At 46.9% G+C, this 24353-nt stretch overlaps 1 protein-coding gene across 1 annotated transcript in view; it reads right to left on the reverse strand.

The window, feature by feature from the left end:
* The window catches only part of LOC122801028 (leucine-, glutamate- and lysine-rich protein 1-like), a 496301-nt gene that overhangs the window by 135556 nt on the left and 336392 nt on the right, over window positions 1-24353 (reverse strand). Inside the window, exon 2 of the mRNA XM_044070487.1 lies at window positions 23431-23524. Coding sequence (XP_043926422.1) covers window positions 23431-23524 — 94 coding nt within the window. The remainder of the gene's footprint in view (window positions 1-23430; window positions 23525-24353) is intronic.

Here is a 24353-nt window from a genome sequence, read left to right on the forward strand (position 1 = left end):
GGAAACAGCAAGGAACCGGAACCAACAGATGTACTAGGAAGTTAGCAGGGAATACTGCTGGAGCTAGCAGGTGAAAACAATTAGATGCAGGCAATTACACAGGCAGAATACTAGGCCAGCCCAGCACTTAAAACTCTGCAAACAGCAGTGCAGAATGTTTCTCTCAAGAGACACTGCAAGACAGGAGTTCAGTTATCAGAAGTGAAAACTGAAAAAGCTGAACTCAGAGCAGAAATGTTAGGGGCTGCCATAGCTGCCATAATGAGACATAGGCGACTTGTTGAGGGTGGTGACAATGCAGATGGTGCCAGACAACCCGCAGTGAGGAGACGGAGAAGAGTGTACAGGCCCAGGGTCACCTACCACGGGTTACATGAGCTGGAGATAGTAGAGCTATAGAGTGGACAGAGACCTCCTGCAGCAAATAGTGGAGCTGTGCAGGCCACGCCTCACACACAGAACCAACAGAGGGGAACCCATCCCAGTGGAAACCAAGGTATGTGTTGGCCTAAGAATACTAGTAACAGGTACCTTCCAGAGACCAACTGGCGATATGATGGGGATATCACAGGCATCAGCTTCCAGGGTACTGCACCAGTTCCTGGATGCCATGTCAGCACATGTCGGTGATCATGTATACTTCCCCAATGCCCGTGAGGTATTGGCCAGCAACATGCGTCTCTTCCAGCAAATAGCGGAATACCCTGAGGTACTGGGTGCCATAGACTGCACGCACATACGCATCAAAGCACCAGCAGGAGAGCGGGGTAGGGCCTACATAAACCGCAAGGGCTTCCCCTCCATCAACTGCCAGGTCATGTGTGATGCCCAGGGCATAATAATGAATGTGTGTGCCGGCTGTCCTGGGAGCTACCATGATTCCCACATCTGGCATCTGACGCAGCTGTACCAGACATTTGCCAATGGGGACATCCCACACGGACACCTAGTGGGGGATGCTGGATATGCACTGGAGCGGTGGCTGATGACACCCATCAGAAATGCACACACACCTGAACAGGAACGCCATAATGAGGCACACGCACAAACACGGAATGTAATACAGCGTGTGTTCGGGCTGCTCAAGTCACGGTTCCGGTGTCTGGACACATCTGGTGGAGCCTTGCAGTACACACCAACTACATGTACCCAAATTGTCATGGTATGTGCTATGCTACATAATATGATCATGCGAAAACAGCTGCAGCAGGATCACCATAGGGCTGGGCCAAACAGCCCCCACCATCGCCAAGGCCACCACAGGCACAGCGTGACTCGGAGGAGGAACAACCTGAGCCTGCCCCAGTAGGCAGAAGGAGGCGTGCCCAGTATGCCCTGGCTCTGGCAAAGAGGCAACGCATAGCACATACATTGGCTCAGTAGGAACCTTGGGAATGATACCCCTCTCCGACTCACCATATAGTAACAGGGATGCCTAATGTGACACAACCTGTTCACAAACATGTACAGGTAAGTGTAATATGTGCATCCGACAGAGGCAGCCCTGCAGCACCACCTGAGGCATGAATGCTGTGTGTCAAGTAATGTAACACCAAGTACCATATGCACACCTGAGGACCCCGTCTAACATCCTACCCTCAACAAGCAGCATGCCACAACAGGACAACGAGATGATGAAGTGCAACAATTACCGGAGTAATGCAGGTAGGCAAAGGGGACGAACTGTGTGCCAGTCTGGGATGACATGCTGAGCATGACATGATGCACCACCTGCCAGGACTGGCATGCACCTATCAGTGCAGGCCGTATGGATACTGGCAAAGGCTGTTGTCATGCACAGTGTGCCCTGAATAGGAAGGCGCAAAACACAAACCTATCTCCATAGGTACCAGAAGGGATAAGAATCAGATAAGGGATAAGGTCAAACAGCAAGATGCATGCAGACTAAGCCCACCCAGTATGGAGAATGTTGATAACTGTGCTGTAACAGAATACTGAGGCAAGGCTCACAACAGCACCCTAACACCACCAGGTCACACCTCAGACTGTGCTGTACATCCTCAACACTTGGAACAAGCTACAAAAGGAGGGCGACCATCAACAATGACAAGGATAACCACACCCCCATGTTGGTACCACCAGAAAAAGCAGCATGGACTAGCCATGCACAAGTAACAGTGGCTAAAACCGCCCACCAGTGTATAGCCTGCCACAGAGTACTGGCCCAACACCAGGAACTGCATTGCGCCCATGCTGGAATACATGAATATGTCAAGTCCTCCAAACCACATTATATTTGGTGACTGCAAATACCCAGACACATAGACTGGGAGCATTATACCAGCTGCAACAGTGTAGGACAAAAGGGCATTAAACCACAAACCAAAAGGCCCAGGAACAACGTAGCACACCCACAAGAGGGGCAAGCATACTGGATGTGATAATCAGCAACATGGAGTGCGGGATGTTAAGATGAGAAGTGTATTGCACACTGGTAACACCAGACCATATAGTAATCACACTGGATATACAAACCCTGACCACAGTCCCTGTCCGGGAAACACAGTGGAAAACATGTGCTAAGCATTATGTGCACACCTCCAAAATGATGTTGAAGCCATGAAAGTTCCCGTGCAGGTGCAAAATATGGGCCATGCCTCAGAACCTGCAAGACAGCCACTCCATGAACACCGCCAGGAATGCTTGGATTATGCAGTCCCAAATTAAAACAAGACACAGTGCCTAAATCTGGCATGGTGGACACCAGCCATAACCAAAACATGCAAGAGAAAGAGGAAGCTACTACATGATAGAGCAAGCATGAACAATGACGTAATTACTGATCAGTAGTATGGCAATATAATCTGTCCACACATGCAATCCAGTAAGGCCAGGCTCAACAAGTGGAATCTGTGAACCCTGAGCCAATGTTACACCTGCCCCAAGTACACAGACAACCACCAAATCCACCCAAGAAATACAAATATATGTGAGAGATGCAACCATCCATCCAAACCGGAGGCAGAGCTCCCCCAACTCAGTACACCCACAACAAGTCAGTAGGAGAAGGTAACCACACACACCACAAATACATACCCACATAGACCTACCACAACTGCAAACCAAACACATAAACACAGAAAGACATTCCCGGAGGCAGAAATCACACACACAGCACACCAACAGAGGCCAATAAAGCAGACACCCAATGAAACAGCCTCCAAACATAGCACATGCAAAACATAGCACACAAAGCTGGTGTGCCAAACAGTCTGAGGCCAGAAGGAGAAACAACATGCCTGATACAGTTGTAATAGGTGACTCCATAGTCAGACACACTGCTGTCCGCACAGCAGACTGAACAAAGGAAAGGGTACAGTAAGCTGCCTGTAGGCCGCCACAACATGCCACATAACAGAAATATGAAGGTCACTCCAAAGCAAACAGAAATATGATGCAGTTATAGTCCATGCTGGTGTGAATGACCCGAGGTGTACTGCCCTAGCCTACATGTAAAGAGACACAGATGAGCTATCCGATTATGTAGTCCAGGCTGGTATGACACTCACCGTTTGCAGCAACCTACCCTTACCAAGAATAATGCCACAGTAGAAACATGGAATGATCAGTCATAGCAAGTAGCACATTTACTGGTGTCAGTCCAAGGGGATCCAATGTCTGTCAGGTTGGGATGTCATGCTTGACAATCCATGCAGCTGCCCTTGGGATGGCCTGCACCCGTTACCCTGCGCGTCTGAATAGTGGATAAGGCCTTGGCCTCCTCCACACAGCCTTTTGTAGGCAAGGCTGAACAGACTGACCCCCCACCGCAGAAAACATAAGTGGGAAGAAACATAAGGAAATGATGACCCGATGCCAGATGTGTACACCCCAATATGCATGCCCCCTAGGCCATCCCCAGAATAGAGAACATCGATGTCTGTGCAGTGACAGAAACCTGCTGCAAGGCTCCTGACAGCACACCAGCACTACCAGGTTATACCATGTACCATGTGTCATGGCCCCAAAACCTGGAACACTACATAAAAGGAGGTGAGTAACCATAGGCAGCACAGACACCCAGACGTCCAGGTAACTGACAATGCACAAGGCAGTGGAGTTCACCCACGTGCAACTAACTGTAGGCAAGACTGCTGTGCAGTCTGTAGTATGCTACAGACCGCACTCTCACACACAATAACCCCCCCCCCCAACTGTCCGGAAGACACTGGACAGTATGAATGTCCCACCAAATACCAGACAAGGTACCACGAAATACCACAAAGGTGGTAAACCATTATGTATGGAAGGAGTAACCAGGGACCAAGGGACACAAGTGAACAGTAACCTGTTATGTGACACCCACATTGCCAATGTGGCTAGGAAGACTGTGTACATGTGACACTGTATTAGGAAAGGAGTCACATCTATGGCAACAGAGGCCACTGTGCCCCTATACTTTATCCCAATCACACCCATAATCCAGTACAATGACTCATGTGGGATCTACCTTACCTGACACCTGCAGCAGTTAGGAAGACTGCAAAGGTACCTTACCAAGAGGATAAAGTGTCATACATATATGTCATATGCTGCTAGGCTGTAGACACCCCAGCTGACTACAGTCGCAGACTGCCCACACAGAGGCATTGCATGCCTGTTGTAGGAGGCCATGCCTAATACAGGAGTGATGGACCTGCTCCACCCCAGACAACACATATCCATTGGAGCTGCGAGAGTGAGAGATGTCAACCCCAACACATAATGAAATAGGATGTGCTGGTGGGACAGATACATAATCCAGAGGCTCCTCACACCCTGGACCAGACTCCCACCCCATGTTAGGCAGAGCCCTCACTGACATTGTTCAACAGGAATCTTGCCAAGTGGATGGATGATTGTAGAGTTACAGTGGGGGTCTTCACTGTGTGATGTCCAGACAGAGGCACAGCTAAGCAAACAATACATGGCCATAATACCCAGATAGCAAGGGGTCTCAAAAGCCACACACACTCTGGCTAGCCTAACAAATGCCCAGGGTGGATAGCCTAGTATGAACCTATGAACCTATGTAGATACAAATTGCACAGGACATGAAGGATAATCCTAAGGCTTACACAACTGATGGTAGGAGCCATCTTGTGAATTCACAGATATGGACTGAATCACACAAACACCACAAACACACACACATATTGCCAACATACATCCCGACAGGTGCAGTGCAAACCCCCACACCCCCATGTATGCAGAATATGTATGCCAGCAGACAGCTGGCCCCCTGACATAGCAGATGCTGAGGTAACAGACAACATCTCCAAAGCAAAACACACAGCAGCAATGGTATGAGATGGTGACCTGGGCGATGTGCAACATGGAGTCTAAGATGAATGGAATGCCACACCACACTACTGCTCAATGCCAGCCGTACCACAGAATATGTACCCAAAGAGCAGTGTACAGCAACAGTGGTCCTTCTCAACAAAGGTGTTGCCTGAGTGGATACTGAACAGTACTACCCCAGAATCCTGAGAAGCCCAGATTGCACAGCTATGGAAAGGAGCAGCATGTACCACAGAAATATGGATGTCGGGGACCTACTGACACGGACCCAACACAGTGTGGCCCTCTCAAGTGCAGATCCTGCCCCTAACCATGTTGGACCCAATTGAAACAGTCATTCAGGTCATTGATGAGGGCAATGTGCTCCACACAGTGGATCTGGACCTTGCAAAGGCGTCTATACAATACCCTACATGTTCAGTATAGATAGGCTCACCAGTGTAAATATAAACCCACATGTCAGTAGAGGGGTTGCAAACCAGACCAAGGACAGAACAGACATGGTCAGACATGCTTCAGCCATGTCAGACTACAAACCAGATATAACTGGCATCCCACAAGGCTTGGACCTGGTATCGCCCTCGTCTGGTATATATGTCCCATAGGTACAGGCAAACATGGAAGGACTGTGTCCTAACATGTTCGCAGAGGACTACAAACCGCTCACCACATATGATCCACCAGCTGACACATGCATCCCACAAAGGGCCACATACAAACAGACAACTGGTGCCATAGCTATGTCAGCAAGCTAAGTGCAGAAATGTGTATAGTCAACCCCGTGGATATACAGTAAGTGTCCACCAATTACCACATAGGTGTTAACCCATTATGTAGTTAACATGTAATGAGAGACCTGGGGACACAGGGTGATAGATATCCTGCACTGGACAAACATGTGCTGTAGTGTTTACAGAAACATACCATATACCCACCTAATCATGAAGGATGTCAGATCTACACAAGGTGAGGTCATTGTGGCTCTGCAGTCCTCCTGCATCAGTGGGTCAATCGACTACAATAGCCCCTGTGGGATGTACCTCAGCAGACACCTCCATCAACTGTAAAGTCCCCAACAGTACCACATCAGGAGTAACAATCAGCCTACACACATGCCATGTTCTGCATGTGTTGCTGGCATCAATAAAAATGCTGCACATAGTACAATCTGAATGGCAGTGAGCTATGCACATGACAGACCTGAACCCCAGCACTGACTTACATGGGACAGGCTGTACTGTGTGATCCATAACACAGAAGCCACCCCCACCCATGAGTGAACCCTCAGCACAGGCTACCCATAGAGTCACTTATCAATCTTCCTCAATAGGAATCCTGATGGGTGGACGGGAGATGGTAGGTTCATCCAGGATATCACTGTCATGTCACAGGTAGACAGAGGCACAGTATACCAACCATTACATTGGTCATGGCAAACTCCACTTACAATGTGTGTTGAAGGACAAACACACTCTCCAACTTGCATTAGCCATGGACTAGGGCACAACGCTAGTGTATGCAATTGTACACCTATGTTGTGGGATACACTAACAATGTTGGGCAAGTCTGGTGTAAGTAGTGCATATCTGAACAGAATGCAACATGGTCAGATGTACACAACTGGCCCCAACCAGGCTGTTGTGCCCATGATCAGAATGTAAAGCAGTGATAGCAGTAAAGCCCAGGTTACTGTCCACCACAGTCAAAGTATTGCCAGTACACTATACAGTACTACAGTGTTAGGTCAGTGTGAAAGGATGTTGACGACTGCATGCAAAGTATCCCATGCAAACACTACAGGCACAGTATAATCCTGTTGTGTTGACACACAAAGCAGTTGTACAGTAACTACACAACATGACACACAACCCACAACCATGAACGGGTGATAGTTTGTGAAGTTCACACACATCCACAAATGTGGTGGGCTGCAGAGTCCAACATATGGAATAATCACACTGGGCATGCTCACACACTTTGACAACATGCCATGGGAAGGCTGAACTGGGCATGCTCACACACTTAGTCCAAATCTTGGTTTAGCAGTGGGACACACGTATCTGGTATTGTTATGTGTTATGCCAGGGTCCAACCACATTACAGCAGTCTGCCCAGTGCACACAGTTAAATGACTACAGAGACATACGTGATATAGTGGATCCCTCCCATATGCAAACAGTTTCCACAGATGCAGAGGTTGTCCATACCAACAGGGAATGCTATGGCAATAAAGATATGCAAACAGTCTATTAGCAACAAATAATGTGCATTTGACAATTAAACATAATGGTGTAGAGGTCAACAATAGGCTGTTTGCCCTAGGGAATGACAGCTTAGCCATAGTGTGCTTGGTGTCTGCTTCCCCACAGGATGCACATTCCCCTTTCCAAACACAGATGATGTCAGCACCCTAGAAGTACAGCAGGAGAAATGAAACTCTCCAGTAATCCGAATAGCGTGCTCCGCTAATGCGTCCGTCTCAAGTGTCATGACATAGTTAGATAGGGGTTCAAATCCTGCAAGTGCTCAGTGTGTGTGTGTGTGAGGTTGGCGTGTGTGTAAGTTTGTGTGAGGGAAATGTCCCTTTTGGCAAACAGGAAACGACACTCAGGATGCACATTCCCTTTCTAAACACTGCTGATGTCAGCACCCTATAAGTAGAGCATGAGAAAGGAAAACTCCCAGTAATGCGAATAGCGCACTCTGCTAATGCGTCCGTCTCAAGTGTCATAACATAACTAGGTAGGGGTTTGATTCCTGTGAATGGCAAGTGTGTGTGTTTGTGTGAGGGGGGTTAGTGTGTGAGGGAAAAGTCCCTTTTGGAAACTGGGTGAACAGACTACAGGATGCCCCTCCCCTTTGCTACACACTGCTGATGTCAGCACCCTATAAGTAGAGCATGAGAAAGGAACACTCCAAGTAATGCGAATAGCGCTCTGCTAATGCGTCCGTCTCAAGTGTCATAACATAACTAGGTAGGGGTTTGATTCCTGTGAATGGCAAGTGTGTGTGTTTGTGTGAGGGAAAAGTCCCTTTTGGAAACTGGGTGAACAGACTACAGGATGCCCCTCCCCTTTGCTACACACTGCTGATGTCAGCACCCTATAAGTAGAGCATGAGAAAGAAAAACTCCCTGTAATGCGAATAGCGCTCTGCTAATGCGTCCGTCTCAAGTGTCATAACATAACTAGGTAGGGGTTTGATTCCTGTGAATGGCAAGTTTGTGTGAGGGGGGTTAGTGTGTGAGGGAAAAGTCCCTTTTGGAAACTGGGTGAACAGACTACAGGATGCCCCTCCCCTTTGCTACACACTGCTGATGTCAGCACCCTATAAGTAGAGCATGAGAAAGGAAAACTCCCAGTAATGCGAATAGCGCGCTCTGCTAATGCGTCCGTCTCAAGTGTCATAACATAACTAGGTAGGGGTTTGATTCCTGTGAATGGCAAGTGTGTGTGTTTGTGTGAGGGGGGTTAGTGTGTGAGGGAAAAGTCCCTTTTGGAAACTGGGTGAACAGACTACAGGATGCCCCTCCCTTTGCTACACACTGCTGATGTCAGCACCCTATAAGTAGAGCATGAGAAAGGAAAACTCCCAGTAATGCGAATAGCGCTCTGCTAATGCGTCCGTCTCAAGTGTCATAACATAACTAAGTAGGGGTTTGATTCCTGTGAATGGCAAGTGTATGTGTTTGTGAGGGGGTTAGTGTGTGAGGAAAAGTCCCTTTGGAAACTGGGTGAACAGACTACAGGATGCCCCTCCCCTTTGCTACACACTGCTGATGTCAGCACCCTATAAGTAGAGCATGAGAAAGGAAAACTCCCAGTAATGCGAATAGCGAGCTCTGCTAATGCGTCCGTCTCAAGTGTCATAACATAACTAGGTAAGGGTTTGATTCCTGTGAATGGCAAGTGTGTGTGTTTGTGTGAGGGGGGTTAGTGTGTGAGAGAAAACCCCCTTTTGGAAACTGGGTGAACAGACTACAGGATGCCCCTCCCCTTTGCTACACACTGCTGATGTCAGCACCCTATAAGTAGAGCATGAGAAAGAAAAACCCCCAGTAATGCGAATAGCGCGCTCTGCTAATGCGTCCGACTCAAGTGTCATAACATAACTAGGTAGGGGTTTGATACCTGTGAATGGCAAATGTGTGTGTCTGTCTGAGGGGGGTTAGTGTGCGAGGGACGTGTCCCTTTTGGCAAATAGGATAGGACACTACAGGATGCCCATACCCTTTTCTAAATACTGATGATGTCAGCACTCTATAAGTATAGCAGGGGAAGAGAAAACCCCCAGTAATGCAAATAGCATGCTCAGCTAATGCGCCTGTCTCACGTGTCATAACAGTCAGATAGGGGTTTGAATCCTGCAATTGGCAAGTGTGTGTTTTTGGCTGAGGAGGTTAGTGTGTGTGGGAACAATGTCCCTTTTGGTAACTAGGTGAACAGACTACAGGATGCACATTCCCCTTCTACACACTGTTCAGCAGACGGCCATGGGCCTGGCACAAGTTGTCTGTTGCTATGATGCCCCTTTGGAAGATGCCTGTGTCAGCTGGGTAGTCGATTATGTTGTCCAGTTTGCAGTCATCTGCATATTTGGACAGCCACAGTTCATCCGTGTTGGCCTGTACCTCCAATAAATATGTACCTAACAAGAGGGTCCCAGGACTGAGCCTTCTGGGACACATCCTGGAACTGTTATGGGGTCTGGCATGGCTCCAGCAATGCTAAACATGTGGGTTCTGTTCTTGAGCCACTGTGCAATCCATCTAGTGACATAGGGGCTCATATTCAGGCTGGTGAGCTTGCCTAGAATGCCCAAGTGGGGTATTGTTGCGAAGGCGTTTGCAAGGCCCAGGTAGGCTGTGTGAACCACCTTCCTCTCGGCAATGGCCTTGGTGACTGTAGCAAAGGAATCAACCGGGTTACACCCGGTAGTGCTGGTGTGCTCCCAGTAGCCCTGAACCAGGCATCTGTTACTGCACACATATCGATGTTTCCCCTGCAAAGGAGTGTTTTGGGTGCATGCATGTGGAGGATTAGACATCTGGCGTTGTGTAGCATTGCTCTTAGTGTCTTATCCCTTGTGATACCTATGAAGGTGGGTTTGTCATGTGAGCCCTGCCTAACATAGGCACTATGGGGGTAGCAAGAGGCTTTGCCAATATCCGATAGGCCAGGGGTGACAGGTGCAGGCTGTCCCTAGCAAAGCAGGTAGTTCAACAGGAGATGGATGTGTGAAGGTGTAGTGCCTGTGACTACCTAGCAGTAGCATACATGACTGCTCACGTGGACACATGTCAGGCAGGTCATATGCACTGTGTCACAGTCAATGTACATGTGAACAGGTCAAACAGTGGCAACCTCTCAAGTGGGACACGGCCATACATACAGTAGGCTACACAGATGGCACTAGGAGTCCACAGAAGCCCTATAACTATGCATTGCAGGTGTGATCGGTATTCCAGGGTAATTGCAAGCAAACATGCATGCAAACAAAGGTACAGTGAACAGTGCTCCATGTAGTCCATTGTACAACAAACAAGCTGTACCAGTTCCATAAGGTAACACTGCACATATGCAGGCGCTATGCACATGTACATGGAAACACACTGGTCAGATGGCCAGGGTCCAGTCTCAGTGCACACAAGTGTACGGAACATGCATGTACTGTCAGGATGTACAATAACTGGATATAAACCCATGTGCCCATACCTGCAGTAATACACATGTCAAATAACAGACACCGATCCTTCTCACAGTGGTGCCATACTTAGTAGGATGTATGCTCCCTGGCTTGCCACCACAGTATCCCTGACATGTATGGGGACTCTCCCTCCCGTGACAGTTCGTTATGTGTGTTGGGGCTGTCTAGTATGGTAGGAGGTGTGTGCATGCAGTGCTAGTGTGCACCTATGTGTCCTGTACCACTTGTGTAGTTATGCACACATATCAACGTCCTCACACATCTGCATTGCAGAGTCTAGTGTGGCCAACATGCCACTTGCAATTTACATGTCCATCATTGTGTGTTACTACATTCATTACCCATCCCCTGTGCTACCTATGTATGTAGGCTGCTGTTGACATCATTACCACTAGTATGCCAACATGTGCAGATGATACACTATGGTACTTACCATGGGTGTAGACAACAGGACATGACAATCACACAAATACTGCATCAGGCATGCTGTGATATACCCACAATTAAATCAGCACACAGTACTGTTCAACACATGATACTATTACTACACATCTATGTGGTCACCCTGTGCATCAGTAACATGTTAACCTGTACCTGCACAGTTGTTACAGACTGCAGGAGGTGGCACAGTTTCATCATATGCACAGGGTGTGAACTTGGTATGCCTGGGTCAGCCACCCATACCACCAATTGACATGTATGTGTATGTGTGTTGGTGAGGGACAGCAGTAGAAGGTGGGGCAGTGTTGCTGCAGTGTGTGCGTGTATCACGGTAGCCCTAGGTGTTGTTATATTGCATGTGTGTATGGATGCACACAGTTCCACCTCATGGCTGCCATTTACTGGTGTTTGTGGACAGCCACAGACTGTACCTGCCAGGCCATACAGATCAGTGTCTCTGGGCACGGACACGGTACCTGTGCCTTGCAGGGGTGCTACGGACCGTATCCGGGACCAACCCAGACTGGGTACTGTCATCGGAAGCAGGTGTTCGCTGACTGGACACAGAGCCCTGTCGGCCCTGGCCAGAGCCACGTGCACGTGGTCTCCTGGGGCGGTCTGATGACAGCACAGAACCAGCATTGCTGGGGCTGCTGCTGGCACTACGGGGGCCGCGGCCCTGTTGTCGTCCACGCCGACTGCCAGCTGCTGCTGTTGCTGGCATACGGCCACGTCGACGACGCAACCGCCCACCATCACCCTGGCTCATGGACATGTAGTTGTTGAGGCGGTCTAATATGTCCCCACAACGTCTGTCTACGACGTCGGTGAAATCACGGATGGCGGCCGCAATGTCACGCATACCGTCGGTCATGGCTGTGCGACATGCTGTCAGCTCCCTCAGACCCTGTCTGGTGTACCGTTCCATACGTGACTGTGCCTGCATGACAGTCCGGAACATAGCTGAGGTTGTAAGTCCTCTGTGGGCACGTCTGCCAGGGGCAGTACGCCCATGGATGCTCCCACGAGAACCCCTGGACAACTGTCTGTGTGGTACCATGTGTGGGCCATGCCCATGGCTGCTGTGTGGGAAGCATGTGCGCAGGTACCACACTACCCTGGTCGATGCCCACTGTATGCTGTCCATCACCTAGGGACAGTGGTGACAAGGGTGTAATGGCAGGATAACTGTGCATGGATGGTGTCGACAGCTGTGTACTGTCAATTGGCTGACCAATGGCGGACCCTGGCATACCGTCCTGTGCCACTACAACAATGTCATCAGTAGCAGTACCCACGGCACCTGACTCAGTTTCCCTGCTAGATAACACCAGAGCAGCAACAGAACCTGTGGGAAGTAAACAGGAAACACAGTTTACAATGTCTTCACACTGCCAGCGATGCACACATGCACACATGCACACATGCACACATGCACACATGCACACATGCACACATGCACACATGCACAGGTGCACACATGCACAGGTGCACACATGCACACATGCACACATGCACAGGTGCACACATGCACACATGCACACATGCACACATGCACACATGCACACATGCACAGGTGCACACATGCACACATGCACACATGCACACATGCACACATGCACAGGTGCACACATGCACACATGCACACATGCACACATGTGCACAGGTGCACACATGCACACATGCACACATGCACACATGCACACATGCACAGGTGCACACATGCACACATGCACACATGCACACATGCACACATGCACACTTGCACACTTGCACACTTGCACACATGCACACGTGCACACAGTTTCACACAATTGAACAGTACTCAGTATGCGTGATATTGACACACAGACACAGACACACCTACATGCATACAAGGGGCACCACTAAGTGTGCCAAAAGGTACTATTACTACCAACATCTTAACAGGTAAAGTAAATAGACACTCACCAGCATGGATAGGCTGCACTGCAGTGATACCGGAGGGTCCTGCAGACAGGAGAAACTAATGTTAGTGGGCACAACTGTGCCAATATTACGGAGTATGATACAGGTCAGGTGTACCACAGTCGCCTTTCAAAGGTCTGCAGCTAATATTGCGGATATCACACTTGCACATTATATACTATGGTTGCAGCTACAAACAAAGGACACACCACACACATGCATTAACTACCAGTGTACACAACAGTCAACTACACATGTGACATATTACCTGCGTTCAGTGTCCTGCTGCTGTCGCGGCTCCAGCCTCCATCATGACACATGTCTGCTGCTGTTGTTGTTGCAGGTGGACTGGAGCCACTACACTCAGGAGCAGTCCCTCCAGTCTGGTGAGTGGGGGATGTGTAGCCACCCACCACCTGTGGCGACCTGTTGCCTGTGGATATCTGATGCACGCTGACGGACATGTCTAATCAAATCACTGCAGTGATGTCGTACCTGCTCATATGTCCTATTATGCATGCCTATATCATTTACCCGCCAGACAAGGTCCTGCCACAGTGCAGCCCTCACCTGCTGATTCTGGCTGGTGCGGGAAAGAGTGTTGCATAGTCCGCACCAGGCTCTGGTGTATCTCCTCATCCTCAGCCACGGAGTAGGTTGCATGTCTCGGTGGGCCATGTACCTGGGAATAAAGATAACATGGTATCAGCAATCTATGTTGGCAGACCTTGGCACACATAATACACATGCTACTTGACTGTCATAATAACACATATCACACATATGTGGCAGCTGTCTGTCTATTGGTGGATACACATGTAGATGGCCAGGTAGCAGTGCTCGGCCAGCAACTGTTGTACAGTACCTGCCAGGCTACGTCGACATACTACTGGACAACAGCAGTCAGAACACCAATTTAGGTGAGGTGCACCTCCTCACTCTGTGTGTTTGTGTCTAGGTACTGTATGGCGTACATCGGGCGACTACTGTGGGCTGACAACACCCTGCTTGCCCTGGATATACATATCCCACCTCCACCACCAGCACAGATGGCTACAGTGCACAACATTACAGATACAGCCGTTACACTTTGTAACACTGATATGGTATCCTTACAGCCCACTGGGCCAGTGTCAGAGACATCACACAATGCTGACACCTACACAATTGCTTTCTACAGACATCTCCAAGACCACATGGCTCATGCATTCCCATATATGTCCAGGACACTGTCCACAAAGGGACAGCATCCTGTCCGTCGAACCCCAGCCATATACTGATTGTATCACACTTGATGTAAGCTACTACGAGACAGAGCATCAGTCTCTGAAGGGAGGGTATGTCTGAGCAGCACTGGTAAGGATCTATTTCCCATCACACTGACCACATGGGCAATGTTGAGTGGGACATCAAGCGTGATACTGCAGATGACCAGGAGGCCTACCTGACCTATTTAGCGACCTGGTCAGGAACCATCCTCTATGCCCATGGGTAGTACACTACACATATTTCACCTACACCACAGCTAGACCACATTGTGGCGGACAGGGTCAGTGCAGGTGTCACCCCACCCACCCCCTGTATTAAGGCATGGGTATCCCTGCTGACCCTAACCTCAAGGTCATCACAGTTATCCAGGTGAGAGACACCCACAGGTGAGCAGACTACACGACATGGACGGGACCTGCTGGTATCCCCAGTTGCATGCTACATACCCTCTGACAGGTGCTAAACACACATATAGAGGTGCTATGTTACACTACCTGGACTACAGGGTATGTACCTGTACACTGGAGCACAGCACCAGTGGTTCCACTCCATGCAGGAGGCACCTCACCATACCAATACAATACAACACAATACATGACATTGTAATACAATACTGTGCAATATGCTAATGCCCCCGTGTCTACAGCAGCGTACTGTTCTGCTAACCTGACAATTGTGACACATGTGGTGTGATGGTACCTGCTGCCGTCACACAGTTACACAGGGTGACACATATGGCATATTACCTATCTCAGTGACATGCAGCAGGGGTATGTGTGACATGTACACATGGGGAGTCTCGCATCGTAACACTGTGTGGTTTGTTGCAGGGTGTGTCCTGTCTGTGAGTCTGAACCCATACCTACACATGTGCACTAAATTGCAGTGGCACAGACGACACACAGCAGACAGGTAGGTTGTGTATGGTGGCCGGTGGTACAATGCCTGTTGGACATCTGTCATGGGTGTGACCTCCATATGTGCATCTGGGGGTGGTAATCTGTACGTGGGCGGCATACGTGTACTCTATGGTGTTGACAGTCACTGTGCAATGGTACTGTGTTTGGGTGCATTGTCACCGTGTTGTACATGTCACTGTGTCCTTCTACATATCTGTTGCTGTCGTGTGAGGTCCATACCATGGCATACATTACGTGCTGTGGGGGGTACACCGACCTACATGTCCATGCCTGACTGACCATGTGTGTGGACACATACCATGTGCAGCTGTTCCAGGGATAGTGTGCCACTGTGACTATCATTGGGGCCACTATTGTACACATGTCTGACCCTGACCACCCTGACACATGCAGTGGTGGGCGGACACTCATTTATATGGTGGTTACCTGTGTAGGTGATCTGGACTGTGGTATGATACTCCGGATGTGACACTGGTGTTCACTCCGTGCCTTTGTCACCAGGCACCAGTTGCAATACATCTGTACACATGTGCCTCACTCCAGCTCTGTATACATCTCTCTCACTCTCTCTCTATACATATATCTATGTATTAAGATATGTCTATATGTCTATTTCTATATACATGTACATATGTGTGTATGCATTTGCACATATATATATATTGATGTACATATTCTGCTGTAGATGTGGGGGGGGCACAGAGGGGTGGGCGACAGGGGGCAGGCTGTGTTGCAGGTCAGCATATACAATCATACCTGTAGGTGGTCAGATCAGTCTGTCTATGTATATGTATCTACATATTTCTATCTCTGCATGTGTGCATTACATAGATATGTCGCTACAATATTCTATCAGCATCTGTCTATGTGGTCCTACATCTCTCTCTCTCTATGTATGTATACATATATGGATATCATATGTACACATATACATATAAGATATCTACACATACATATGTTGACATGACTACATAGCCATATGTTGGACAGGTATGTCAGCATATATGTCTACCTTACTGTATACACACACTAACATACTGCTAAGCATACATAGCTCTGTAATGTAATTAGTACATGGCAGTACAACCTACAATCAGACGACATATATATGTGCAGATAGATGCTGACACATACAACTGTATGTACAGCCTTCACTGATAGGTGCTGTATATCCCCTGCCCATTACACATCTTCATATACATATGGATACAGCCCAATAACACATATGGAGGGTTCACAGTATGTACACCTTGATAGTATTACTTTACAGTACCTGTGTTTGTCACAGCTGTGTCTGCGAATGTCTGTCTCTCTGTCCTGCTGCTCAGGTTCACTGTTGCAGCTTCCAGGTAGCTGTTGCTGGGGATTGCTGTCTGTCTGCTTAGTTGCAGTATAGTTCTGGGTGTGGTTCTCCCTTTCTCCCTCTCTCTCTCTCTCTCTCTCTCTGTCTCTCTGTCTCTCTGTCTCTCTGTCTCTCTCCAGGTGCAATGTAATTATTGCATGCGTGGACATGGAATACAGCATACTTTTGTAGGTATCTGCATATGCCCATGTGATGGCCTCTGCACCAATTGTTAGCCAGCATTTGCTAATTGCATGCAGCCTGTTGTGTACTGATTGCAGTTCTCACTGTGATTGCAGAACTGTGCTATAAAAGGGTGTGTGGAATAGGCGTAGCCCTTTCAGATGTTAATGGCAGGGACCATGCTGTTATGCTGTGGACAACATTCTGTGAGTGTAAAGGTTGGTATCTCTAATTTTACTCGGTGGGTTGTGGGTTAACATTCCTCCATTCATTTCTCCAGTTTCCTGTACTGACTGTGTATGTACACTAACAACTACTACTATTGTTGATGTGTGCATGTGTGTGTGTGTGCTTTCCTTTCACCTTTGCTTGCACTCTGTTGCTATGTCTTCGATAGTTGCCCTTCACTGTCAGTACTGGTGTGCCTGCTAGGTGTCTTGACTGTTGTGTGCTGCTGTAGCTTTCCTATTTCCCATGTACATTCACACCCTGGAATGCTTGCTATATCTGCTAGGGTGTTACAGCATGCAGTGTGGTCTGGCCATGGTGTGGGCCTTGACATCTATTAGCATATGTGGGTATGCTGCTGAGCAGGCCCCAGAGGCTTTCAGGTTCACCAGTTATGTGCCTCATGGAATGGTACATATCAGTGGGGTGAACCCATTAATATGTCTGGTATGCTGCAGGTGTGACTGTGGGTTAGCATGAGCATAGGTATTACTACACCTTTTCTGCCATGCGAGTGGTGAATACTTTCTGGAACCCATAGTTGCCATTGCATGTGTTACACCTTTCTGCCTACTGTTTGTACATTTCACATGTGGTCTGTGGGGCATCCCTGTAAGACATTCACTGTTGCTATGTCTAGGGTCTTAACTATTCAAATATGGTGGTGTTGTACCCGTCATGTGTACAGATATTTGCAGGCTGTCCACATGTCTGCCTCATAATTTGGTCATCATCTCATGCACACCTTTATCTGGCAGGTCATTCTGGCCTCAAGTCAGGATATGGTGACAAACATTCAAGTTCAGACTGCATACCCTTCCAAACATCCCACAAGGTGTAGACCCTGTTACTTTCTGAACTGTCTGCATTTGTTGTAACTTCATTTGTAATGTGTCCCTGGTTTTGGGCCTTTGCTCCACATATTTTATTACTTGGTCCGGATGTGTTCCTGTAAGGGGTTGTGGGGTATGGGCAGTGCTTATCCTGCTGTGAGTATGTGTGTGTCTTGCAAGGTGCTATGGTGACATTATTACCTACTAGCTTCCAACTAGCATGCCTGTTTCTGTTCACACACTACTATTATGGAAATCCACCAGTTTTGTTTGTGATTCTAAATGTCATGCTTTGTGTACTACACATCTATATTCCCTTGACATTCATTCCTACTGTTAAATGATATATTTACTTTAGCACAGTGTTTCTATGTAAGAGTCATGGCTTAGTGGTAAGTCATGCAGACTATAGTTGCCAAGGTCCGGGTTCGGGACTCACAGTGGGATTTTATTTTTCTTTTGAACTGAGTACAGGACCTGTCAATCAAAGTGACTAAGGCACTTTTAAGCAGTTGTAACCGGGTTAGCGCTGGTTTGCGGAGCTCACGCATGCGCACTGGCGGTTAGCTCCGACACAAAGCACACCCGCTTACAACCACTTAAGCGTGCTTACTCTTGCACACCAGCTATTTTCTTTGAAAGAAAAGAAAGCGGGGAGACAGGAAAGTGGTGAAAAGGGGTCACAAAGAGGGTAAGACAGTAGGGAAACAAGCTTGGGATGTGCAGGAGGGATGTAGGTAAGGCCCATAGCTGCCCATTTCTTCAGCAGCAACAGCTGTGCATATGTATGTAATTTGGTGTGACATTTGAAACCTTCCACCCCTGAGAGAGGTGTCAGGACAACAATAATACCTGTTGTACAGCCAATTGGAATTGATGGGTTCCATGTCCAGTAGACATGTGTGCAGAATGGGCAGCTATGTATGGGCGTAATTTTTGTGGGTACAGAGTGCCCTTTTTTTTTTTTTTTTCAGGTGAGAGTGGTATGTCAGGTGAAGGTAGTCGGTACAGCTGGGGAGGTAGGTTGGGTAGGTTAACAGACAAGACAAACAAGGCATACAGAGGCGGTGTATGACACGTGTGGGGGTTACACAAATGGCGGGACGGAGGTTGGGATGTCCAGAGCCCATGAGCCCACAGATGGCAACAGTGGAACTGATATCCCCACCCATAGGCAGCTGCCACTGTTCCTTCACTGCCCAGGATGGGGCGGTGCTGGGGGCTGTGTAGGCAGGGCAACGGGCAAGCCCGTTAGTTGCGCCACCCATGCCTCGAGCTGGCGTAGGGGCTCGAGGACAGAGTCCCGGATCTCCCTACGCACCACAGTCCGGACGCTACGGAGGGTGAGTGGTGGATCTCCTCCGGCCACACTTGCAGAGGGGCGAGCCCGTCCCCTGCAGCGCTTCCACCCGCAGGTGGCACAGGGCCACTGGAGGAGGGTCCGGACTCGGCACTAGTGCCAGGTGCACTCGCCAGCTGAGGTGGGAGAGGTGGGTCCGCCGGAACCCGCCTTCCCTGTCGTTCTATGTTTTGCATTATGTCATTACAGTTTGGGTTAGTGACATATAAAAACCATTCACAGTTAGTTTTAACAGCATGCATTAGTATTCCCATTAACCACACCCAGTTATTCACACCATTGAACAGCGTGCATAGCACATGCATAATTTCAACAGTAATACACAGTCCAACAACATGCAGGGTTGGTTGATGGCAACAGGCCATCAGGTGTGGATGTATGAATGGGGCGGATGCATCAACAGACATGCAAATATATATGACCCAACAGGACAGATGTCCAGGGGTGGTAATTGTGATTGCACATACCATTTTCCGTGGAATGGGTTATAGATGGTTAGAGGGTGGGGTAAATCAGACATATTATTAACACCTTCAAATACAACCACATATGCTGTACATTTATAATAGCTACAGTTATATACACACTACTGTTCTGACTACAGTGTCCTATATGTTAACTACTTAACCTTGCAGATGGGACTGTTACTGCAACATAAGTCTACATTTTATTGCTGTTCATACACAAGTCATATCGAAATTTGTGCAGATACATCTCCTGTTAACTGTTCTTTCTATAACTGTAGACAGGTGTGGATGTTTGGGATATCAGACAGTCATCCTATCTGCATATTTCAGACTGGGAGCAGCATATCCAGATTTTGGTGTACACATTCCACATGCAGCAACACTTTGAACAGATGTTTCTGTTTGGTTTTGGGTCTCACATGCATTTAATTATGTCCTGACTGCAGTATACTTTATTCAGGGGTTATTACTACTGTAGTGCTGTATTCCTGACACTTTCTCACACTCTCTCACTTGCTTTCATTTTACTATTCAGACTGGTACTTCTAGGCTTTATTGACATGTTTTAACAGAATTATTGCAGTTATTTCCAGCACTCTCACTTCTGTCATGTTTCAGAATTTCCACATGTATTCATCTCACACAGGTGGATTCATCCTCTTCTGCAGCTATACTCTACCTGCTGCTGCTGTTTGTGTACTATTTTCTTACAGGCAGGGCAGTTTTATTTACAAATATGTGTTGGACAGTCTCATGATTAGTTTCATCTTACAGGCTGGGAACTGTTGTAATCAGGCAATACTTGCATAAACTTTCACACTCTGTGAGTTGCAGATTTAATTCCTTCCTGGCTACACTGCACTCTTATGCTAACTGTCATACATTTATACATCTTTACAGTTACTAGTTGTGGATTACTGACCTGCCTGGTGGCGCAACCGCACCAGCCTATCAGCATAGGCTCTGCGGTTCGCAGAACGGACACCTGCAGCTGTAATATAAATGAAGTAATATTGGAATACACATCTCCATGATTTCAGGTAGTTTAACTTTCTACAAACATAATTCATTTATACTTACTCAGTGGTGGGGCGTTGGGTGATTGCCGGGCCTCCTGGATCCAACGGTTAGTTGGTCCTGCTTACGTCTCTTCAGGTCCGCATGGTGGTGACGGACCTGCTCACCTGTCCTAGGAATTCCTGTGGCACTGGTGAGTTCATGAGCCAACTGGTCCCACGCCTCAGCCTTGTACGCTCCCCAAAGGACCTGGCCCTGCATGAGTTGGGCCTCATGGTTATGGACTAGGAGCCAGGCCATGTACCTGGACTCCTCAACACCCCACCTCTGCGCTCGGAACTACCCTCACCTACACCTGACATTCTAACTGCAGGTCTCTTCTACAATCGTTTATGCTGTGTATTCCGCCTATGGGGCTTATATAGTCCGTTTTCCCGCACATATCTGTGATTGGCCAGTTTGGAATTGTATCAACTTCAGTAAACCTGCATTGTCATGCTGTGGTTTGTATTCATTCCTATATATGAGCTGATATTGCATTTCTATGTACTGCTGTCATGGCTTAGTGGTTCTGTACCTTGACTTTGGTGTATAGTATCCTGGGTTCGAACCTGGCCACTGCTTTTTATTTTCAGGACTGTCTAGACATGTTGAGGGTGTGTCTGTGTAAAGGCATTTTGGATACGGCTTGCTCACCGTTGCCCGTCGGTTAGCTCGCTTGCGCGTGCGCAGCTCGCAAACGGGAACGCCCGGTTTAACACTCATTTGGCTATTGGCGCGCATATGCGGCTTCGCCAATTAGGGGCACATATATTTAGCGTGGTAAACCGCTGCTCAGCTACAGGCACTCATTTTGCACCAGTTAAACCTATGCTTATCTACGGGCACATAACCTCACTCTGTTGAAATGTAGCTCAGCTATGGGCATATCTGGCAGTTTATATTCATTTCTTAGCTCACATTTATTCAATATAAATAGGCTATTACATTGCATTTTACATATATTCTGGTTTTATTTGTACATATATGTGTCAGGGACTTGTTTCCTGCTTATTTTGAGAAAAAAAAAATTGTGTTGTGGGGGCTCGAACCATGAATGCTTGCTTTGCAGCCAGCATCTCTACCGCTTCGCTATTGCTTCCTGGCTTATTTTGCATGTGTAGTTCTTATATGCTTTCCCACTGACTGCTAACTGTAGCTGCGCTACGGGCACACCCGCGCAAACGAGCGCACTCACGGTTAAACATCTTTACAGTTTAAAAAAAAATGACATGTACATTTATATTTCTTTTATGTTTAATAGTCTGTAGGGGCATGTGTTGTGTTGTGTTTATTCACATTTGCGTGGACTCTGTTGTGGGTGTGTACTTTGGACACTTTTACACTTCTGGGGGCATGTCCGCTTGCAGGGATCAGCCTACGGACACGCCCCCTACTGTCTTACACGGCCGTGTTCGACTTGGGTGTGATTCAGCATGCTCTCATGAATATGCAGAGCATGCTGACATCACTCAGTTTAACTGCAGCCTCCGTGTAAGAGTTATAACTCTTACACGGAGGCTTCGTGAATCCTGGGGTATGTCTTTACCTTTTCAGGGTTGTCATTTACTATTTCATTGCCTAGTAGGATTAGAACCAACATAGATATTTGTTTTTCCATTTTTTCTTCTTTAAACAGAAGGTTTAGATCATCCTATAAGCTTTTACACTTTAAATAGTATATTGTTAATTTCAATTATCAGAATTAATATTTCTGAGCATTACACATTTTGGCAGCTTTTAAAATGTATTCCACATATGTTTTGTTATGCGTCCTATCATCAACACACATCAGAGGGCTGGATCTTCTATTGGAGAAATGCCATGTTAGTGTCTGACAGAGAGAGAGAGAGAGAGAATGTGTGTGTGTGTGGTGGGGGGGTGCATGCGTGATGATAGGAGGAAGATAAGGTGGTTGATTTATATAATCTGCAGCTTATAAAATAAACCAAGAAAAAGGGACAGATTTTTTTGCTTTGGTTATCTTTAGCTGTTAACAGAGTCAGGAAAATGTTTTCCAGTTTCACGGGAAAATACCACAAATCCAGAATGTGGGCTGACTACTAGAAAAAAACGGGATTTCATAGAATTTGTCATTTTAGACCAGAACACTCTGTCACCATAACTTATATTTCTTCTTATACTGATTAGTTGCAAAACTGTCAGATTGCTTGATTTAATGTTCTGTAGTAGAATTTATTTAACTTTCCTTGTATACAGATACACTAATAATTTTTAAACAGAATCACAGTAATAGCTAAAAATTACACTTAGCTATCACTAATATAATTCATGGAATTTCAACTCCTGAAAAGAGAATTAAATTTTTAATAATTTAGAACCCTGATCAGAATGTAATGGACATTTTCTTTACCTTTGCCCTCCAGTTATTAATATCTTGCATCTTCATTTTGAAGCTGTCCCGCAACTGCTCTATTCTGTTCTGATGAGAAACTAACTGCAGCTCTCTGGAATAGAAACAAGAAGAATAAATAAATACACAACCAGATAAGTATAGATAAGCTAAAATAGCTGTTTACATCAATTTTCCCCCTAGCTTTTGTTGTATCCATTATTGGATCCACACATCAGCAGTAAGGTTTTAGCATATTTTAACAGTACACTTTCTTTCTGTATTCTACTGTATCCATTATAAGGCAGATTCTAACATCTGTCTGTAACACTTAAAACCTGGATTGTAATGCATCCATTATCAGACTAACTTCCACAAAAGCAGTAAAGGCTTTATCACTATGTGAAAGGTTACACTGGTTCTTTTCTGGGTTCTACTGTACCTATTATTAGGCAGAGTATCACATCAACAGCAAAGGTTTAAGCATTGGATGTGCTGACCTGAATAAATGTCTTTCTTCAGAACTCCTCACCCATATCATAAGGACAATTTAAACTTCAGACTTAATCAGGTAGAGGTTGCTCCCTTTATCAAGTTTTATGTATGACCAAATTTATTGTGCCATAAAAGTGATCCCATAGAAAACAGGCATAAAAATGAAATCATATAAATACCAGTGCCACAGTGTCTGTTGAATTAAGTTCATGTGTTAAATTCAGGTTTCTTGCACTGATGGGAAAACGTTTAGAATAAGGCTATTTCATTTAATTTTGATTTATTTCATGGTGTTCATTTTTGGAGAGTTTAAACAATAATGTAATAATATAATGCAGCAACATGCAGTACATCTTAAAAAAACAGCATGTTAAAAATATTAAAATTGCCAATAAAAGAAACATCAACGTGACTTCTAGGGTATAAAGTGAACATTTTAAAATTATATT

This window comes from Protopterus annectens, chromosome 4.part1 (assembly GCF_019279795.1).
Source record: "Protopterus annectens isolate FY-2018-M chromosome 4.part1, PAN1.0, whole genome shotgun sequence".
Classification (NCBI taxonomy): Eukaryota; Metazoa; Chordata; order Ceratodontiformes; family Protopteridae; genus Protopterus; species Protopterus annectens.